We start from the raw sequence: 17,608 nt of genomic DNA, 5'->3' as shown, positions 1-17,608 counted from the left end.
AAAGACTAAAAATAAACAAAAATATGTCACTAATAATACTTAGAGATATCAGAAGCCAATTGTATCTACGAAACAACAGAATGCTATAAAAAAGAAAATGAAAAATCAACAAAATGGTTGGAAAATAAAGATGAAAAAATCTCCCAGAAAGTGGAGTTAAAAAAAAAGTAAAGTATGAGAGAGAAGATAAGAAAATTAGAGAACCAGTTCAAGAGGAGGTCCGACATGCAGAGAGACAGCGAAAACAAAGGGACTCACCTACAAAGTAAGTCAGGAAAGTTCCCAGAACTGAAGCGTTCAGACTGAAAGGGCTCGCCGAGCTCCCCAGTGAACCAAAGTACACCGCATGAAAGGTATATAACGGGGGTGGGGCAGAGGTCTGCAACTGGTTCATCTCACTCCAGGTCCGACATTTTCCCACTAGAACAAGCTGGTCCAGAGCTATATACAAATACGGTGCTGGACACATTTTAAGGCAGGCCCAGGTGAAAAAAACACTAAATTTGCACCCTGGCCAGTGGCTCCGTTAGTTGGAGCGTTATCCCATACACCAAAGGCTGTGAGTTTGATTCCTGGTCAGGGCACATACCTAGGTAGCAGGTTCGACCCCTGGTTGGGGCACGTACAAAAGGTAACCGATCCATGTTTCTCTCTCACATTATGTTTCTCTCTCTTCCTCATCCTTCCTCTCTCTGTAAAAAAAAATCAATAAAAACATATCCTCCAAAATAAAAAAGAAAGAAGAAACAATGAATTTGCTTACCTACCTTGCCAGTCATAAGTCATGCTGAGTTTTCAGGGCTCAAGATAAACTAGGTTGAGGGAAAGACTTGGGAATTTGAGAAAAGGGAAAAATGGCAGAACAGAGCTCCAGAGTTGAACCCAGCAGTTCTAACTTGTTAGGACTCTTTATCGGACGTGAAGAGAGGGCCGACCCCCAGGGTGAAGAGCAGAGCTACGGCGCTGAGGCTGACATACGGTCACCAGGTTGAAAACATGCAGAAATGGACGTCTCCCCAGCTGCTAGGACCAATCCTGAAGAACGAAGGCCCGGCTGGGCCCGGCCCATCGCTTACCCACCTGGCTGTGGCCCTGGCAGTCCAAGAGGTCATTGCTGATGTAGGCCTGCAGCACGGTCTCCCTCTGCTCCCCGGGATGGGATGTGGTCAAGCGCTGGAACAAAGAAAAGCAAAAGTAACACGTCTGACTATGGAGGAATGTCCGCAGAGTGGGTATGTTTTAAACAGCAGCCCCAGTAACTAAACAGAATAAGTATCATCCTGCAGAACAAGGTAAAAAGCCAACCTATCCACTGATAAGAAATTATGATGTACTTTTAAGCGGATGATATGGGGGGTGTAGGAGTTAACCTACACATATGAAATTTTCAGGCAAGTGGAAAATGCCTGGATTGTGCATGCACAGATAAGGGAGAGCTCACCAACGCCTGGAGAGGGGTTTTTTTTTCGTTGCTTTTTTGCAGGAAGGGGCTCAAGAGTTGGCCTCTGAAGGGTGAGCAGACTGTCAGCCAGCACAGGGGATGTGAGTGTGGTGGGGAGAGTATGGGCCAGCTCAGGGCAGTGGGGAAGTACAGGGGCGGGCACAGGGGAAGTTGTAGAGGGCTCAGAATGAACACCATGCCAACAAAATAGGTTTTATCCTATTGGGATTGACACAGCAATACTGGGGGGTAGGGAGGGGGTGTATGTGTGTGTGTGTGTAGGGGTGGCTGGGTAGAATTTTGTAGTGTCTGAAAAGCCTGTCAGTGGTTCTCAACCTTCTGGCCCTTTAAGTACAGTTCCTCATGTTGTGATCCAACCATAAAATTATTTTCGTTGCTACTTCATAACTGTAATGTTGCTACTGTTATGAATCGTAATGTAAATATCTGATATGCAGGATGGTCTTAGGCGACCCCTGTGAAAGGGTCGTTCAACCGCCAAAGGAGTCTCGACCCACAGGTTGAGAACCGCTGGCCTAAGTTGTACTGTTTTAAGTTAGAATTTCCTTACTGCCTGTAGGACTAGAAGAAAAATGGAGCACAGGAGCATGGGAAATGGTGTGTGCTTGTGCACACAGGCGTGGACTAGCATGAGTTAGGATATAAGAAAACCACATGACTGACGTGAGCAAACGCCCTTATTTTTGCAGGAAAATCTTGATAGATGAAGATCCCTGAGACGGCAGGCCCTGCTCTGGCTGAGGACAAGCTGCCGTGTAAAGGACAAGGGTTGGGGGAAGAGGTCAGGAAGAGCCGCAGAGCCCCCAAAACTGAAAGGTGGAGGCTGGTGTGGCTGACAGACTGGACCACCATAGCCAAGGAGGGAGGCCCTACCGGGGAGAGGACTAGATTAAAGGAGGGGATGCCAGGCGTGTCCCTTCTGCCCAGTTCACTGAGGTCAGGCCTGGGGCACTGGGTGGGGGTGAGGGGCACGGGGCTAAAGTGGAGATGCTGGAGGGGGGCACAGACAAAACTGTAAGACAAGACACCTGTTTATTTTTTCTGGAACATCCTGTCTCATCAAGAGGCTCAGGAGCACCGACTGAGCGGAAGAGCCAAAGACAAGATGAGTTTGCTCACCTGAGCAGAGAGGCAAACATCGGGGCAGGGATGGCCACCAGAGAGGACTCATGCCGCCACACCCATCTGGTCAGCTGCCGCAACACCCGAGCAGACATCGCGACTGACCCAGGGCTCTTCCTGCTGCTCTGGGGCCTCCTCGGAGCACTCCAGGCCTTCTCCCAGGAAGCACGCAGGCCTCGGACATGCCAGAGAGGAGACCCTTCTCTATCCAGATGGGGAAACTGCTCCAAGGCACACTGATGCCGAGGCACCCTGAAACTCAGGGGTCCGTGAAGGAGTCTGACACCATTCCAGGTGAGCTAGAATGCATCGTCCAGTTCAGGAGCTAACCAGTGTTGGCTTAGACCTACAGTTCTCAAAGTGTAGTCTGGGGAACCCAGGGGTCCGAAGCCCTTCTGGGGAGTCTACACGGTCACTATTGTTTTCATAATACTGCTAAGCGTAATGCTGTGACTTGTTTTCACTCAGTCTCTCAGAGGCTATGTGAAGTGTGACTATGACAAATCGAACACAGGAGCATATATGAGAATCCATGTTCACGAAGCCAGACATAAAAGAAATCCGCAAGAATATAAAACAATGCTGCTAGCCCTAACCGGTTTGGCTCAGCGGATAGAGCATCGGCCTGCGGACTGAAGGGTCCCAGGTTCGATTCCGTCAAGGGCATGTAGCTAAGTTGCAGGCACATCCCCAGTAAGGGGTGTGCAAAAGGCAGCTGAATTGATGCTTCTCTCTCATCGATGTTTCTAACTCGGTATTCCTCTCCCTCTCCCTTCCTCTCTGTAAAAAATCAATAAAATATATTAAAAAACAACAACAAAAAAAACAACAAAAAACAATGCTGCTCTTCTAATTTGTTTTTTGCTTTGGAAGATACATTTTTTAAAATAGGTTGCTATATTCTGGGTTTATCATTGTTCATCTTAAATAAATTGATAAATATACATTTTATAATTTCTCAGTTTTAATTCCGAACACTGTAAATATTGGTAGATAAAATTCACGTAAACTAAAGCTCCTTGGGGTCCTGAGTAATTTCTGAGAGAGTAAGGGGGTCTGAGAGCAAAGAGCCTGAGGATCCCAGCTTTACCCATGACCAGTGTGAAGAGGAGGGAGAGAAGGAACAAGTTAGACTCTATTTTCCCTTACAGACATGGTAGTAGTTCTCACCCTGATGCCTGCTCGGGTGGCCGGTGAACACCGGGGCCTTTGTGGACATGCACTGTGTGAACCAGGTGGTGCTCGGACACGTCGACCCCACCAGCTGTCAGTGTGACTCGACCAGGAAAGGGTTGGTGACAGGAAGCCCCCTGGGCCTCGAAACTGCTTGTGTGAAACGGCCTCGGGAAGGCAGTGGCCACAGCGAGGCCAATGTAGGAGTTTAAAGAGAGGCCAGGCTATCTTCAAAAGCTGTTTCACTTTAGCTTGGTGTCAGCAGACAGCAGAGAGAGAGATCTTTAGTAGATGGGTTAAAAGATGCGAGCAAGGTAGCAGCCCGGCAAACCAGTACAGTCATTTTCTCAGCTTCGCGGGAGAGGTACGTACCCAGCGCAGAGCCTGCAGCAAGAAAGCTTTCAAGCGGTCGCTCCCCACAATCAAATCCCTCTTCAGTTTCTCATAATCCAAGGAGGGCAGCAGTGGGACATCCTTCAGTTTCCTACTCGGCAGCACAAGTTCAAAGAGAAAGAAGAGGGCAAAGGGGATGCTCGACACACAAGCCTGGTGCGGCCGAGTGTCAGACACCCCCCACCCCCCCACCTCTGCCGCCGCCCCGCCCCGGTGACAACGCAATAGATCTGGACAGAAACGCTCAGGCTCACACAAAGCTATCCTGTGGCCCCTCCTCCCAGGACATAAAATTTAGACATTGTAACACTCTGTTGACTGCTTTGTGACAGTAAATTAAATCAATTTCTAGAGAATATTACAGAAACTATTCAACAAGCTTTTCCGTTTGAGGTTACCTCACCAAAATAAATACAATTAACATTAGATGACACTTCTGGCTTAACACTATTACTTATAATTACTGGTATTTCCTTTACCCTCCACATGTTCAGATGAGCATTTATTAAAGTTACTTTGAATTCCAGTTTTACCCATAGCTGTTCCACAATAACAATTTCTAAGAGCAATTACTTACATGGGTGCCAAGGAGGCTCTTAACATGGTTGAAGCCTGGGAGGGTGGGGGCGAGGGAACAGAAAAGAACAGACCGTATTACACATTGATGGCCGAGCACTGACCCTAAATTACTGTAACAGCACAAGGTCTACAGATCTGCAAAGTTCCTGGTCTATCAGGATTCTCCAACCATAATCTTTATGTTTTAAAAATTCACCCAAGGTGAAGTTAATCAATACACTACTAATGCATTTCCCAAGCCACCCACCCCTTGGTTTGGGGCTACTCCACTCCCAGGAACAATCTATAAAAATACCAGGTGGGTTCTCCCAACCAAACTCCCTGGGGCACGGAAGTGCCAGGTGCAAGGCAGCAGAGAGCACGAAGCCATCAGAGTCATTTCATTACCTTGTTTTCTTCTTTATTAAAACGTTATCTTTGAATATAAAAAGAACACATTGCACTTCGTACCAAGTCAAACACTATAGACGTGTTTATAGAAATATAGAGGTGTTTGTAGAAAAAAATAAATAATCCCCTCCCTTCCCCCTCCCCTGTAATCCAAATCATCGCCTGCTTTGTGGGCATTCACACTGCGTGCCCCCCCTCCCTTCTGGCCACTACAGGCAATGCTATACTAAACATACACTAAAATAGAAATAACCCAGTACTTATGGCACTTGTATGAACCGACTCAAACCAAATGGAAAAGGTATTTTGAGAGAATGGAACACAGGCTGGTATTACATAATGCTAGGGACCTGGTGCTTCTTGTATCAGACATTGTGGCTATACTCTGGCTTGTTTTTTAAAGCCCTTCTCTGTTGGAGAAAGACACTGAATTCTCTGCAGGTGAAATGATGTGTTTGCAATAGGTTTTAAAGAACTCCAGGAAAAAAATGAAGCAGCGGCACAGACAGGAAATCTCAGGCGTCTGTGGGGCCCCTGAGGTCAAATGGTCGCCATCCACGCTTCTCATGTCGACCTGTGATTATCTCGCAATCACTTCCGTGTCTTTCTCTTTCCGTGGACACTGGTCCTACAGCGGCTAGAGGTTCAGCACCCTCGTGTCCCCAGCACCTGGATCAGCGCTTGGACAAACAGGCACTCGGCCGACTATGCTGGGTGAGTGAATGAACAGACTGACTTCCGCAGTGCGCACTCCAGAAACCTGGACTGGTTTCTCCACTGGTTTATCTGTTGCTTCACCGCAGGATTTACAAAGCAGGCAGGTTCCCACCTGGGAGTCACCACACCCTGCTTTTAAATGGCTCATGATTATATATGTTTTTTATCTTTTTAACCCTTGATTTTTTTTTAATATATTTTATTGATTTTTTACAGAGAGGAAGGGAGAGAGATAGAGAGTTAGAAACATCGATGAGAGAGAGAAATCGATCAGCTGCCTCCTGCACATCTCCTACTGGGGATGTGCCCGCAACCAAGGTACATGCCCTTGACCGGAATTGAACCTGGGACCTTTCAGTCCACAGGCCGACGCTCTATCCACTGAGCCAAACCGGTTTCGGCTTAACCCTTGATTTTTTAATTTTATTGTTTAATTAGAAGACAGCAGGGCAACAGCAAAGGCAGGTCACCTGGCAAGCGCCCTCAGGGGAATGTTTACTTAGGGGAGGCTAAAGATCACGGTGGGGGGACACGAGGAAACGTGCCTTAGCCATGGGGCTGGGACTGAAGAGCAACGGAAGGAAGCGGAGAACCAGAGGAACATCCCACCCCGTGGGGAAGGGAGGTTGCTACGCCAACACTGTAATGAGAAGGGGGACTCGCACAACACGAAATGCAGGGTTGCTCATGCAGGAGGGGCGGCTGGCACAGAAAACTGCGAATGAGATTTGGAATGGAGCTAAGTAGGTGGAGAGTGGGGGAGTGTCCAAATGTACTCCCAAGCTCCACAGAAGCTTCTCGGGCAGGAGCCTCTCGGGCTCATCGAGGGCACCCGCTTTAGGGACCTGCGGGCAAGGTGCAAACAGGGGGCTAATAAGAGAAAGACAGAGCAAGATGCAGCAACACCTGCACACGGGAAGTGCCGGGGCTGGGATGCTGGAGCTCATGCAGTTTCTGGACATGAGCTGAGGTGGAGGGCCAAATGGGCATCAGATGAGGGAAGGCCGTGGACTCCATGCTGAGCATTTTGGACCTGATGGGAAGGGCCTCGAATGATTCCCAGGGGTTCCCGGAGTATCATTCACGGGACAGGAAACACAGTGGGGAGAGACCACTTGTTTGAAGAAAAAGATGAGTTGGGATTTAGACGGAGACAATGTGACATGCCTGTCAATAACGGGGAGAAGGCACAGAGAGTCTGGGCTTGGAGATCGGGGAAAGGGCTGAGCTAATGGCACAGTCGCCCTCTGCCAATTACATCCTACCACCTGGTTGAGATCAAAGGTGTTCAAGTCCTCAGGTCACCAAGGTCAGTACAGGTACAGGACAGCGTGGTATATGAGGTGTAGCAGGGACAGGGAGCCAGGTGTGCAACCCTTCGTTGACATACAGAGCTCGGGCCCAAAAACACTGCCTCAAAATGCAGTGGTGATGTGCGCAGCGGGCAGGCACCTGGCTAAGACTTAGGAAAGCCACATAAGGGAGAATCCAAGGACTGAAGATGTTGGCCTTCAAGCCAAAGTCCTGGTCCCCACAACGGAAGCTTCAGGAAGAATCCTGAACAACTGCTCCAGGCTGTCCTGGAAGAGGCCGCCCCCACCTCCTCCAGCCTCTGCTGGGATTTATTGCTAACAAAGGTGGCTGATCGCGGAAGTAGATGCCTTCAAAGATTCACATGCACTGGGCCTTTAATGTATTTAATGCTATCACACCTGGAAGTATCTTAACTTGTATTTCCAGTGAGGTCTACCTGCAGTTGTTGAGGAAAGGAAGAGTTAATTCCCAAATGGGCCCTTTCCCCAGGATGCATTAAAATGGAAACTCCCCCACCCAATGAATCCACAAACCCAGAAGTGCCATTCGGTGGGATTCACCCAGGGGGCTACGCTCAGATTTTCACCGTCAGACTGTTTCTGCATTCGAGCTTGCCAAATGCAAATAAGGGGCTAATAAGAGAAGGACAGAGCAAGATGCTCTCATATGCTTTGGCAGCATACAAAGGTGCATGTTGCATCACTAGGAACAGCAAACAATTAAAAAGCTGCCTAAACGTCTGCTAGAATAATGGTTAAATGTGCTATACTGTTCCCAGTTAAAACTCTAGGAGGCAAGGGAAATGCAAACACGCTAAGAGAAAATGGAAGATTTAAAAGGCACTGGTAAGAGACAGCTGCAGAACGCTATGTGCAATAAAAACTTATCATATGTAATTTCTAAAGGTCTGGAAGGATGCGAATGAAACGTGGTCAACAGGGTTACTGAGGGAGAGGGTGAGATGGGGTGAGTGTGAGGAAGGGAAGCAGTTTGTGTGTTGCTCCATTTACTACTACATTGTTATATTTTCCAGCGGACACGTATTCAGGTATTACTTGTGTCATCTCAGAAAATTGAGGCTGTGTCCCGAGGAAGAAGTTTCCCTCTTACTCCTGTCACTGGCCGATATCAGATGATTGGTAAGGATGACCAAATGACCAGCCTGAGGTCAGGCCAGTGACAGGCAGTCGCACCGGGAGAGGCCTGGTCTCAAAAAAATCACCCCATCCTTATCAGTCCTTCTGGGGGCACCTGGAGCTGCCTGCCAGCTCGGATACCGCAAGCGGACTTCTGAACACAGTTAGCTGGGCGTGAACTAGGCGGAATGGAAACACATTTCTTCCCACTTGTGCATTTCCTCCATAGGGCCTCCACCGGTGTGACCCTCACCTTGCCTGCCCGACCCCCTCATTCTGGGCAATGAGGCTGCTCAGAGAGCACAGGGCAGCTCTGCTCCCAGTGGTGGTGGTAGTAAGAGGCTTGGCCAGAGCTATGCAAGACTAGGTGGGTACATTTCTTTAAATCCAGGGTTCAAAAGTAGGGAACCATCAGTTTCCTGGATTTACCTAAATTCCATAGATAAACTTTATAAAGAATGTTCATGTGCTGGAGATGTATGTGTCTCTTAAGATAACCAATCAGTGGGCTAAGAATGCAGGACTGACTTCTCAAATGTGTGCTTTTTAAAACTCGCAACTTTTCTTTCTTCTTTGGAACACACTGGGTAGTCCCTAGTTATTTTTTCAATTTGCAAATCCTAAGACCCTTGAATAAAACGTCATAATTTTTAATTAAAAAAAAAAAAGGAACCCTGGCCAGTTTTGCTCACACATGACTGATGTTTCTCTCTCTCTCTCTCCCTCTCCTTTCCTCTCTGAGATCAATAAAAATATATATTTTTTAAAAAGGGAAACCCACCTGCCTACCAATAAAATCCATATTATCCAATATAACTTTTATAAGTATCAACAAAGACATTTTTGGCTACTTTCTCCTTATTCTTTTGTCCTATTTTTCAATTGGTGCAGAACTCAGTGGGGAAGGTTCTATTTTCTGAGCCCTTTTGAATTTTCAGCAGTGAACGAGGTTGCAGAAGGCCAGGTTTTTAACAGCCAGACTCAGAAGCCGGTACCAAATGCACTGAACCTGATAGAGCCTAGCAGTTTTCTGATGGGCCCAGCCAAGCCCCTTTTCAGAGCACACTGAAGCGGAACACTCAAGGTCGCCCCCGCACCCAAGGAGATGCTGACCAAGACACGGTATAAAAGAGGCTGGTCTGTGCCCGCCTACTGGTCTTGAAATTGACGAACCTATTTAGAGCTAGAGTAGAATTTATTCCCTTAAAATAAAAAGCAACCTTCTCCTTCATCCTAAATCCTGTCAGTTCAGTCACTAGACATCCCAACTAAACTGCTCCCTGAGTTTCTCTTCACACACTGTAAATCTGATGTGTGACAACTTCAGCCACGCCCAGTCAACTACTATGTCCTCTGATACTCTTACCATGACTCATATCTACCTTTTATCTTGCAGATAAATTACTAGGAACAATAAAAGATTGTTTGCAGCTTTTATTGCCTGTTCCTAAGTGAGTGGCTCAGTAAAATGAAAATGGCTATGAGCCTCGGTAAACAGAGCTCTTCCTCTCTCCCCAGGCTTCTCAGGCTGTGGCTCAGTGCCTTCATGGCTCCTAACAGGAAGGAGGGCAGGACTAGGTTTGGACACATGGTGTTAGCTTCTAACGGGAAAAAGTGACAGCTATGCTGTACCACTCTCCCTTTAAACTGCTCCTTATTAACATGACAGCAGTTTTAAACAAGCTGGTGTATCACACACTCCACCACCAGAAAATGGAAATACGGCATTCTTGCATATGCGAGATAGGATGGGATTCTATACCACAAACCTGGAATTAATGAATAAACGGAAGGCAGGGGAGAAAGGAGTGGTCCTGTCGGACACAGACCTGCTAGGCTCATGAGTGCTAAGCAGCCATCCCTCTTGGTAAACACACTGCTCCACACTGACTTCACCGGACGTGTGCACCGAAGTCCACCCGGCCGGCCCCTCGTCCTGGAGGGCCCCTTTCCTGAAACCTGGAGATCTCTGTGTGCTTTACTGACATTTAAAAACTGGCCACTCCCTAAGCCTAGTGCGTGCACAAATCCCATGGCCACATTCTGAAGCACAGATCTGCAGCTCCGAACACCACGTGTCCATGTGAGGCACAGATCTGCAGCTCTGAACTCCATGTGTCCATGTGAGGCGCAGATCTGCAGCTCCGAACCCCACGTGTCCATGTGAAGCACAGATCTGCAGCTCTGAACTCCATGTGTCCATGTGAGGCGCAGATCTGCAGCTCCGAACACCACACACCATGTGTCCATGTGAGGCACAGATCTGCAGCTCCGAACACCACGTGTCCATGTGAGGCACAGATCTGCAGCTCCGAACACCATGTGTCCATGTGAGGCACAGATCTGCAGCTCCGAACACCACGTGTCCATGTGAGGCACAGATCTGCAGCTCTGAACACCATGTGTCCATGTGAAGCACAGATCTGCAGCTCTGAACACCACGTGTCCATGTGAGGCGCCATTTCCCCACGCACCCGGGGGAATATGGTCAAGGACACTGCTCTTCACCACGTTACCATGTCCTTTCTATAAAGATCCACAAGAGGAATGACCCTCAGGTCTCAGCACCAGAATAGCCATTTGTTCGACCTCCTGTCTTCTCTTTAAAATGTCTTTAAATTACAATGGTAATACACCTACTTGGAAGAAGTTCACGGTCTACAGGGCACCTAGGAACTTCAGTGATGCTGAAATGGTCTATGTGGGAACTTGTGGCGGCATTCACGTTACTGTTGTGCTTTGTAGGCTGCTTGGATGCAGCAAACAGTGGATAATAAATATTAAACTATTTTCTCTTCATTGTAAGTAAATCACATAACTGCTCACATGTCCCTTTTTGCACAAGCCCTGAGAGCCAAATATGCCTCTCTCCAGGTGTACAGCAACTTATGACATGTATTTTGTACTAGCGTAGCCCTGGCTTACTTTTATCATTCCTAACTTTATTTTCCTTTACCCACAATTTATTTTCCCCCCAGCATTATTGAGATACCGATGTATAACACTGTAAGTTTCAGCTGTACAGTGTGATGATCTGATACATGTCTACATTGTGAAATTATTACCACCATACAGTTAGTTAACACGTCCATCACCTCACACAGGTACCTTTTATTTCTTGTGGTGAGAACATTTAAGATCTACTCTCTTAGCAACTTTCCAGTATATAATACAGTACTGCTAACCATAGTCACCATGCTGTACGTTGGAGCCCCAGGACTTACACATCTTATAAACAGAGGTTTTACCCCTTGACCAACAGCTCCCATTTTCCCCACCCCTCAGCCCAGGAAACCACCAGTCTACTTTCTGTTCCTATGAGTTTTAACCACAACTTCTTTACTTTCATTTTCTGTTTTTTCATGTCTCATATTTGTGTTTTTTAATGTTATAATAGCTGCTTCAAACCTACTTGAGAATGAGGTAGGGAATATTTTATTATTATTATTTTTTAAATCATTTTTTATTTTTCAATTATAGTTGACACTACAATATTAGTTTCAGGTATACACTCCAGTAATTATATAACTTACTAAGTGATTATCCCAATGAATCTTGTACCCATCTGACACCTTGTGTTTTTTAATGTTATAATAGCTGCTTCAAACCTACTTGAGAATGAGGTAGGGAATATTTTATTATTATTATTTTTTAAATCATTTTTTATTTTTCAATTATAGTTGACACTACAATATTAGTTTCAGGTATACACTCCAGTAATTATATAACTTACTAAGTGATTATCCCAATGAATCTTGTACCCATCTGACACCATACATAGATCTTAGATTATTATTTTTTGTTGAAAGTATTACATATATCCTCCTTTTTCATCTTTGTTTTTTTTAAAATTTATTTTATTTAAAATCTTTATTCTTTTCTTTAAAATATATTTTTTTTGATTTCAGAGAGGAAGGGAGAGGGAGAGAGAGATAGAAGCAACAATGATGAGCGAGAATCATTATGTCACCTTTTTTTCCCCCATTGATACCTTCCAACCCGCCCCTACCCCCCACCACAGGCCTTCACCACCCTATTGTCTGTGTCCATGGGTTATGCATATATGCATACAAGTTCTTTGGTTGATTAGTTCCCGCCCACCCACCTTCCCCCACCTTCTCTCTGAGAATAATTTATTATCATTATTATTATTTTTGTTTTTATTAATCCTCACCCAGGGATATTTTTTCCATTGCTTTTTAGATAGTGGAAGGGAAGGATAGAGAGAGAGAAACATCAATGTGAGAGAGAGACATCAATTGGTTTCCTCCCGCATGCAACCAGTCCGGGGCTGGGAATTGAGCCCGTTACCCTTCATTACGTGGGCCAATGATCTAACCATTGCACCACCAGCCAAGGTGGGAATAAATTTTTTTTTAATACTACAAAAGGCCCTAGTATGTTTATAAAGACCCCAATATTAATGGGCAAACCCTTAATTAAAAGTCATGGCTCTGACCCATGGGGGTGCCTCAGGATCCCCTGGCACCTCCTTCCTAATCCAATGCACCTGGCTGTACCCACTCAGCCCCTGGACAGGCAGCAGGGTGGTGTGAGCTCCAGGGACCTGGGTTCATGAACTTGGAAAACTTCCCCGGGAGCTACTAGAGGACTTGCTCCTCTGGTTAGGACCCAACTCAACAGCACAGGCGTCTACATGAGCTGCCTAAGAAGGACACGACGGCACCTACGTAGTACTTGGTGTGGGATGCAAACCCAAATCTAATCACGAGGAAACGTCAAACACAAAAGGAGAAAGGTTCTATTTTCAAAAGGGGAAAGGACTATATTCTCCTAAAATCTCAATTTCATGAAAGTCAAAAAAGACCGCGGAAACGTTCCGAGTAAAGAAGGCTAAGAGATGTGGCAGCAGTGCATGGCCCTGGACTTCCAATCGGGAGGAGGCATAAAGGACACACACGGCTCAGCTCACACTGCTGGAAAATGCACAGATTAGAGAAGAATACTGAATCAATATTAAATTTGCTGAAGTTGATAATCACATGTTATACAGGACAGTATCCCTATTAAGAAATATACTCTGCACTGAAGAATTTAGGAATTAAGGGCCATGGTACATGCAGTTTGTCCTCAAACGGTTCAGAAAACAGATTGGGTAGAGACAGAAAGTAAACAAACCAACGGATAAACTGCCAGCAGCTGAATCTGGGTGAAGGCTACACAAAGTGTCCTTTGTGCAATTTTTGCAACTTTTCTGTGTTGGCAATTATTCCAAGTAAAACGTTAAAAAGAAAACTCCTGCTCTAGGTCATACAACTTCCAATATTTTCCCCTCGTTGGTACCGCACTCAGCACTCACAAGCAGCGCCACTGGGTCGAGCAGAACACGCCTCTCCCCAGGGGGCCGTCTTCCAACTGCTCACTCCTTTAAAACAGCTTTCTCCTCCTCCCGGGCATTTACAGACCCCAACGTCAGCTGAGGTAGAGCCTCTGAATATTATTTTCTCCTGCTCTTTCAGTTTTTTAGCTACATTATCTTTTTAATATATTTTTTATTGATTTCAGAGAGGAAGGGAGAGGGAGAGATAGAAACATCAATGATGAGAGAGAATCATTGATCAGCTGCCTCCTGCACACCCCCACTAAGGATCAAGCCTGCAACCGGGCATATGCCCTTGACCAGGAATCAAACCATGATCTCCTGGTTCATAGGTTGATGCTCAACCACGGAGCCATGCCAGTGAGACTAGTTACAATATTGGGGGGGGGGTGGGCATGCAGATCAGGAGCACAAAGCCTCACCGTCCCGGGCCTCGTGAAGTCCACGCTGTGGGCCAGGCTCTGCCGCATCTGGTTACTGAAGAGGCGGATGCAGACGCTCTGCAGGTACTCGGGAGTGATCTGCAAAGAGACATGAGTTTGGCTGGTGAAAGGATGAGACCCACCCAGAGACAGCGGACGCGGCCAGGCAGTCACAGCTGTCTCTTGCGAGCTTCTTTAAGGGCCAGAGAGGAAATTTTGCTTTAACTCAGGAGCTCTCAGTAGTTAAAGCACCACCAATGTCCTTCTAAATGTCAAAAACACTGCACACTTTTCAGGACTAGGTTTCTAGAGTTTTCTGTGGCTTAGAGACTTTGGATCCACCCCTTACTCCTGATACTGTTTCCTGCTTGTTTAGAAATACACGTTTTTATTGACTTCAGAGAGAGGGAGGGAGAGGGAGAGATAGAAACATCGATGAGACAGAAACATCAATGAGAGAGCAACATCGACTGGCTACCTCCTGAACACCCCCTATGGGGGCTGAGCCCACAACCCAGGCACGTGCCCTTAACCAGAATCGAACCCGGGACCCTTCAGACGGCGGGCTGAATTGTGCCAAATTCAGTGGACTCTCTGTCTACTGAGCCAAACCAGCAAGGGCAAGAAAAGTATATTTTTTAAAAGTATATAAAAATGTTTAATTTCGATTAAAAATGACAGCGGAGTAGGAGGATGCTGTACGGACATGTTCCCAGGAACAAGCTGGAATTACAACTGAAATACAGAAAGGCTTCCTGAATAATCAATGGAAAACTCACAGGACAGGATCCTGATATCCAAAGACCAGAGGTGGAGACGCAGAGAGATTGGTCATTTTTCCTGAATAACTGGTGTTTATTGCATGTAACATTATCATATTTAAAATCTTTTGTCTTGAAATATTAATGTTTACTGCAAGTAACATTATTATATTTAAGATCATTTTTCTTGAAATATTAAGGCTTATTGCATGTAACATTATCATATTTAAAATCGTTTTTCTTGAGATATTAATGTTTATTGCATGTAACATCATTATATTTAAAATCGTTTTTCTTGAAATTAAAAAAAAACTGAAGAAAAAAATGTTTAATTTCATGTGTCAACAATGTAATGCATATTTAAATCCTGAGATGCTATTTCTTATGGATCAAATTTACAAAATATAAAAATGTTATTGATAATGCCCAACGTTGACAAGGATATAAGAGAATGAACTGTCTCAGTGGAATCAGATTAGCACGGCCTCCTTGAAGGGCCTTAGCATAGGTTTCAAGCTGGTAAATCAACTTTAAAAAATGCAACGCAGGCTCATCCTCAAGGATATCTCCCACTATACTTATAATTTATAAAAGTAAAAACCTGGAAACAACCTAAATGTCGAATAGCCTAGCCACTAGAGGGGAGGCACTGTGAACAATATTTTATGCCGTCATGAACACATGACTGAATATTAAGGTGGATTAGAAAACTATGTGAACTAGAGTCCATTTTTGTAAAACATGTATATAAATATTGAAAAAAGCATGGACTGTTAAGTAAAACTGGGGCAATCAGAATGAGAGCAATGGATTGTATCAGTGCTAACACCCTAGTTGAGACATTGTGTTACACTTTTTAAAAATGTTACAATTGGGGAAACTGTACAAAGACTCTGTCTACATTATTTCTTAAAATTGCATGTGAACCTCCAATTACATCCATTTAAAAATGTTTTATTTCCACAAAGATTTTATTATGCTAGTTTTATTAAGTACAACACTAGAGTTACTCTCATTAAAATCAGGAATAGACAAAGATACCCATGATCACGTTATTTAAAAATGTCCCACAGTCTTAGCCATAATATGCTAAGAAGGAAACAAGATATATAATGAAAAAAGCAAAACAAAAATATTATTTGAAGATGATATGACTACTAACCTAGAACACAGGAGAATCAACCAAAAAATCTATCAGGCCCTAACTGGTTTGGCTCAGTGGATAGAGCGTCGGCCTGCGGACTAAAAGGTCCCAGGTTTGATTCCAGTCAAGGGCATGTACCTTGGTTGCGGGCACATCCCCAGCTGGGGGTGTGCAGGAGGCAGCTGATTGATGTTTCTCTCTCATCGATGTTTCTAACTCTCTATCCCTCTCCCTTCTTCTCTGTAAAAAATCAATAAAATATATCTAAAAAAAATAATCTATCAAATTAACAGAGTTCAGAAAAGGTAACTGGATCCAAAATCAACATGTGAAAATCTATAGATTTCCTATCTACTAGAAGGGCACCGCCCTCTTACTTTTATGCCACTACATAATCTTCTTCTGTTGCCATTTTATTCTGTACTGATATTAAGAACCAGGTAGAGAAATAAAGACATGGGCAATAACGTCTCAGGAAAAAGTATAAAATGCTGCAAGCAGCATGATAAACAGCATAGCACGTCAGCTTGGTCTCCTGTGTGCACTTCGGCTTTGTGAAACAGAGAGGCAAGGTCGTGTCTGGGAGTGGCCAGGAATCGCATATCAACATGGTTCGTGCCCGTACATCTTTATGTTGAAAAGACATGAACCGCTGGGGATCTTCCTTACCATCTTGCCACTGACCGTGGCCTCCAGAGAATCCACCAGCTCTGCCGTGACTCCGATGAGGTTGTGGTAGTCCGCCTGGATCTTATTGTACCGTTTCAGGTATGTCATTGACCTACGCTCAGCTTCTAGCAGCTGCTGGTGGAGCTGCTGCAACATTTCTAGGAAGACATTTATATGTATATTAAAACAAAACAAAACAAAAAAATTAAAAACCCCTGCAAAATAAAAAACATTTCTCTCAAGGGAATACCATGCCAACTATCATATTTTGCTATAACAATGACCTTCACACTATTTGCATCTAACACTTTGCTTCTATTTCATGCCACATTTAGTAACAAAGTGCTTTGCAATCACTGATTTTTTATTTTTTGTCTCTGGTAGTTCACCTAAATCATCTCTGGTTTTCCTAACAAAATCTTTCTCCTGGACCGAACCCCACACAATTTCTTTTAGTTCTTCTCTTTATATACAAGAAACAAATTCAACATTTCATTCTATAGTCAGCTTGCAAAATGGCTGAACCAAACTTGTGTCTTTTTCTTTGTGAGGTTGCTTTCGGGAAAATTCATAATCGCAGGGCAGTTCTTCATTTTAAGTAAAAGTTAGGGTTGCTTGACTGATGCTGAAGAAAACTAGAATCTAGAAGGTTCCAGGTGCTCATTCTGCCACTTTTTTGTTTTTTTAATCCTCATCCGAGTGTATGTTTTTATTGAATTTAGAGAGAGAAGGAGGAGAGGGAGAGAGAAACAACTATGTGAGAGAGAGACATTGACTGACTGCCTCACACATGTACAATGACCAGAAATTGAACTCGCAACCTGGGTATGTGCCCTAATTGGGAATCGAACCCTCGACCTTTTTCAGTGTATGGGACAATGCTCCAACCAACACCAGCCAGGGCTCATTGTGCCAGTTTCTTTTCTTTTCTTTTCTTAAATATATTTTATTGATTTTTTACAGAGAGGAAGCTAAAGGGATAGAG

General features: G+C 44.8%; 1 protein-coding gene across 1 annotated transcript in view; it reads right to left on the bottom strand.

Moving 5' to 3' along the window:
• Positions 1–17,608, bottom strand: part of ARMC9 (armadillo repeat containing 9) — a 98,318-nt gene that overhangs the window by 64,523 nt on the left and 16,187 nt on the right. Inside the window, exons 7-11 of the mRNA XM_006760415.2 lie at positions 16,624–16,781; positions 14,050–14,148; positions 4,728–4,762; positions 4,130–4,241; positions 1,081–1,173 (exon numbers count right to left, since the gene is read on the bottom strand). Of these exons, the coding sequence (XP_006760478.1) occupies positions 1,081–1,173; positions 4,130–4,241; positions 4,728–4,762; positions 14,050–14,148; positions 16,624–16,781 (497 nt within the window). The remainder of the gene's footprint in view (positions 1–1,080; positions 1,174–4,129; positions 4,242–4,727; positions 4,763–14,049; positions 14,149–16,623; positions 16,782–17,608) is intronic.

Source organism: Myotis davidii, unplaced genomic scaffold (assembly GCF_000327345.1).
Source record: "Myotis davidii unplaced genomic scaffold, ASM32734v1 scaffold370, whole genome shotgun sequence".
In the NCBI taxonomy this organism is placed as follows: domain Eukaryota; kingdom Metazoa; phylum Chordata; class Mammalia; order Chiroptera; family Vespertilionidae; genus Myotis; species Myotis davidii.
Note: the sequence above shows the minus strand (reverse complement) of the source record. Positions and strands in the feature narration are given on the sequence as shown.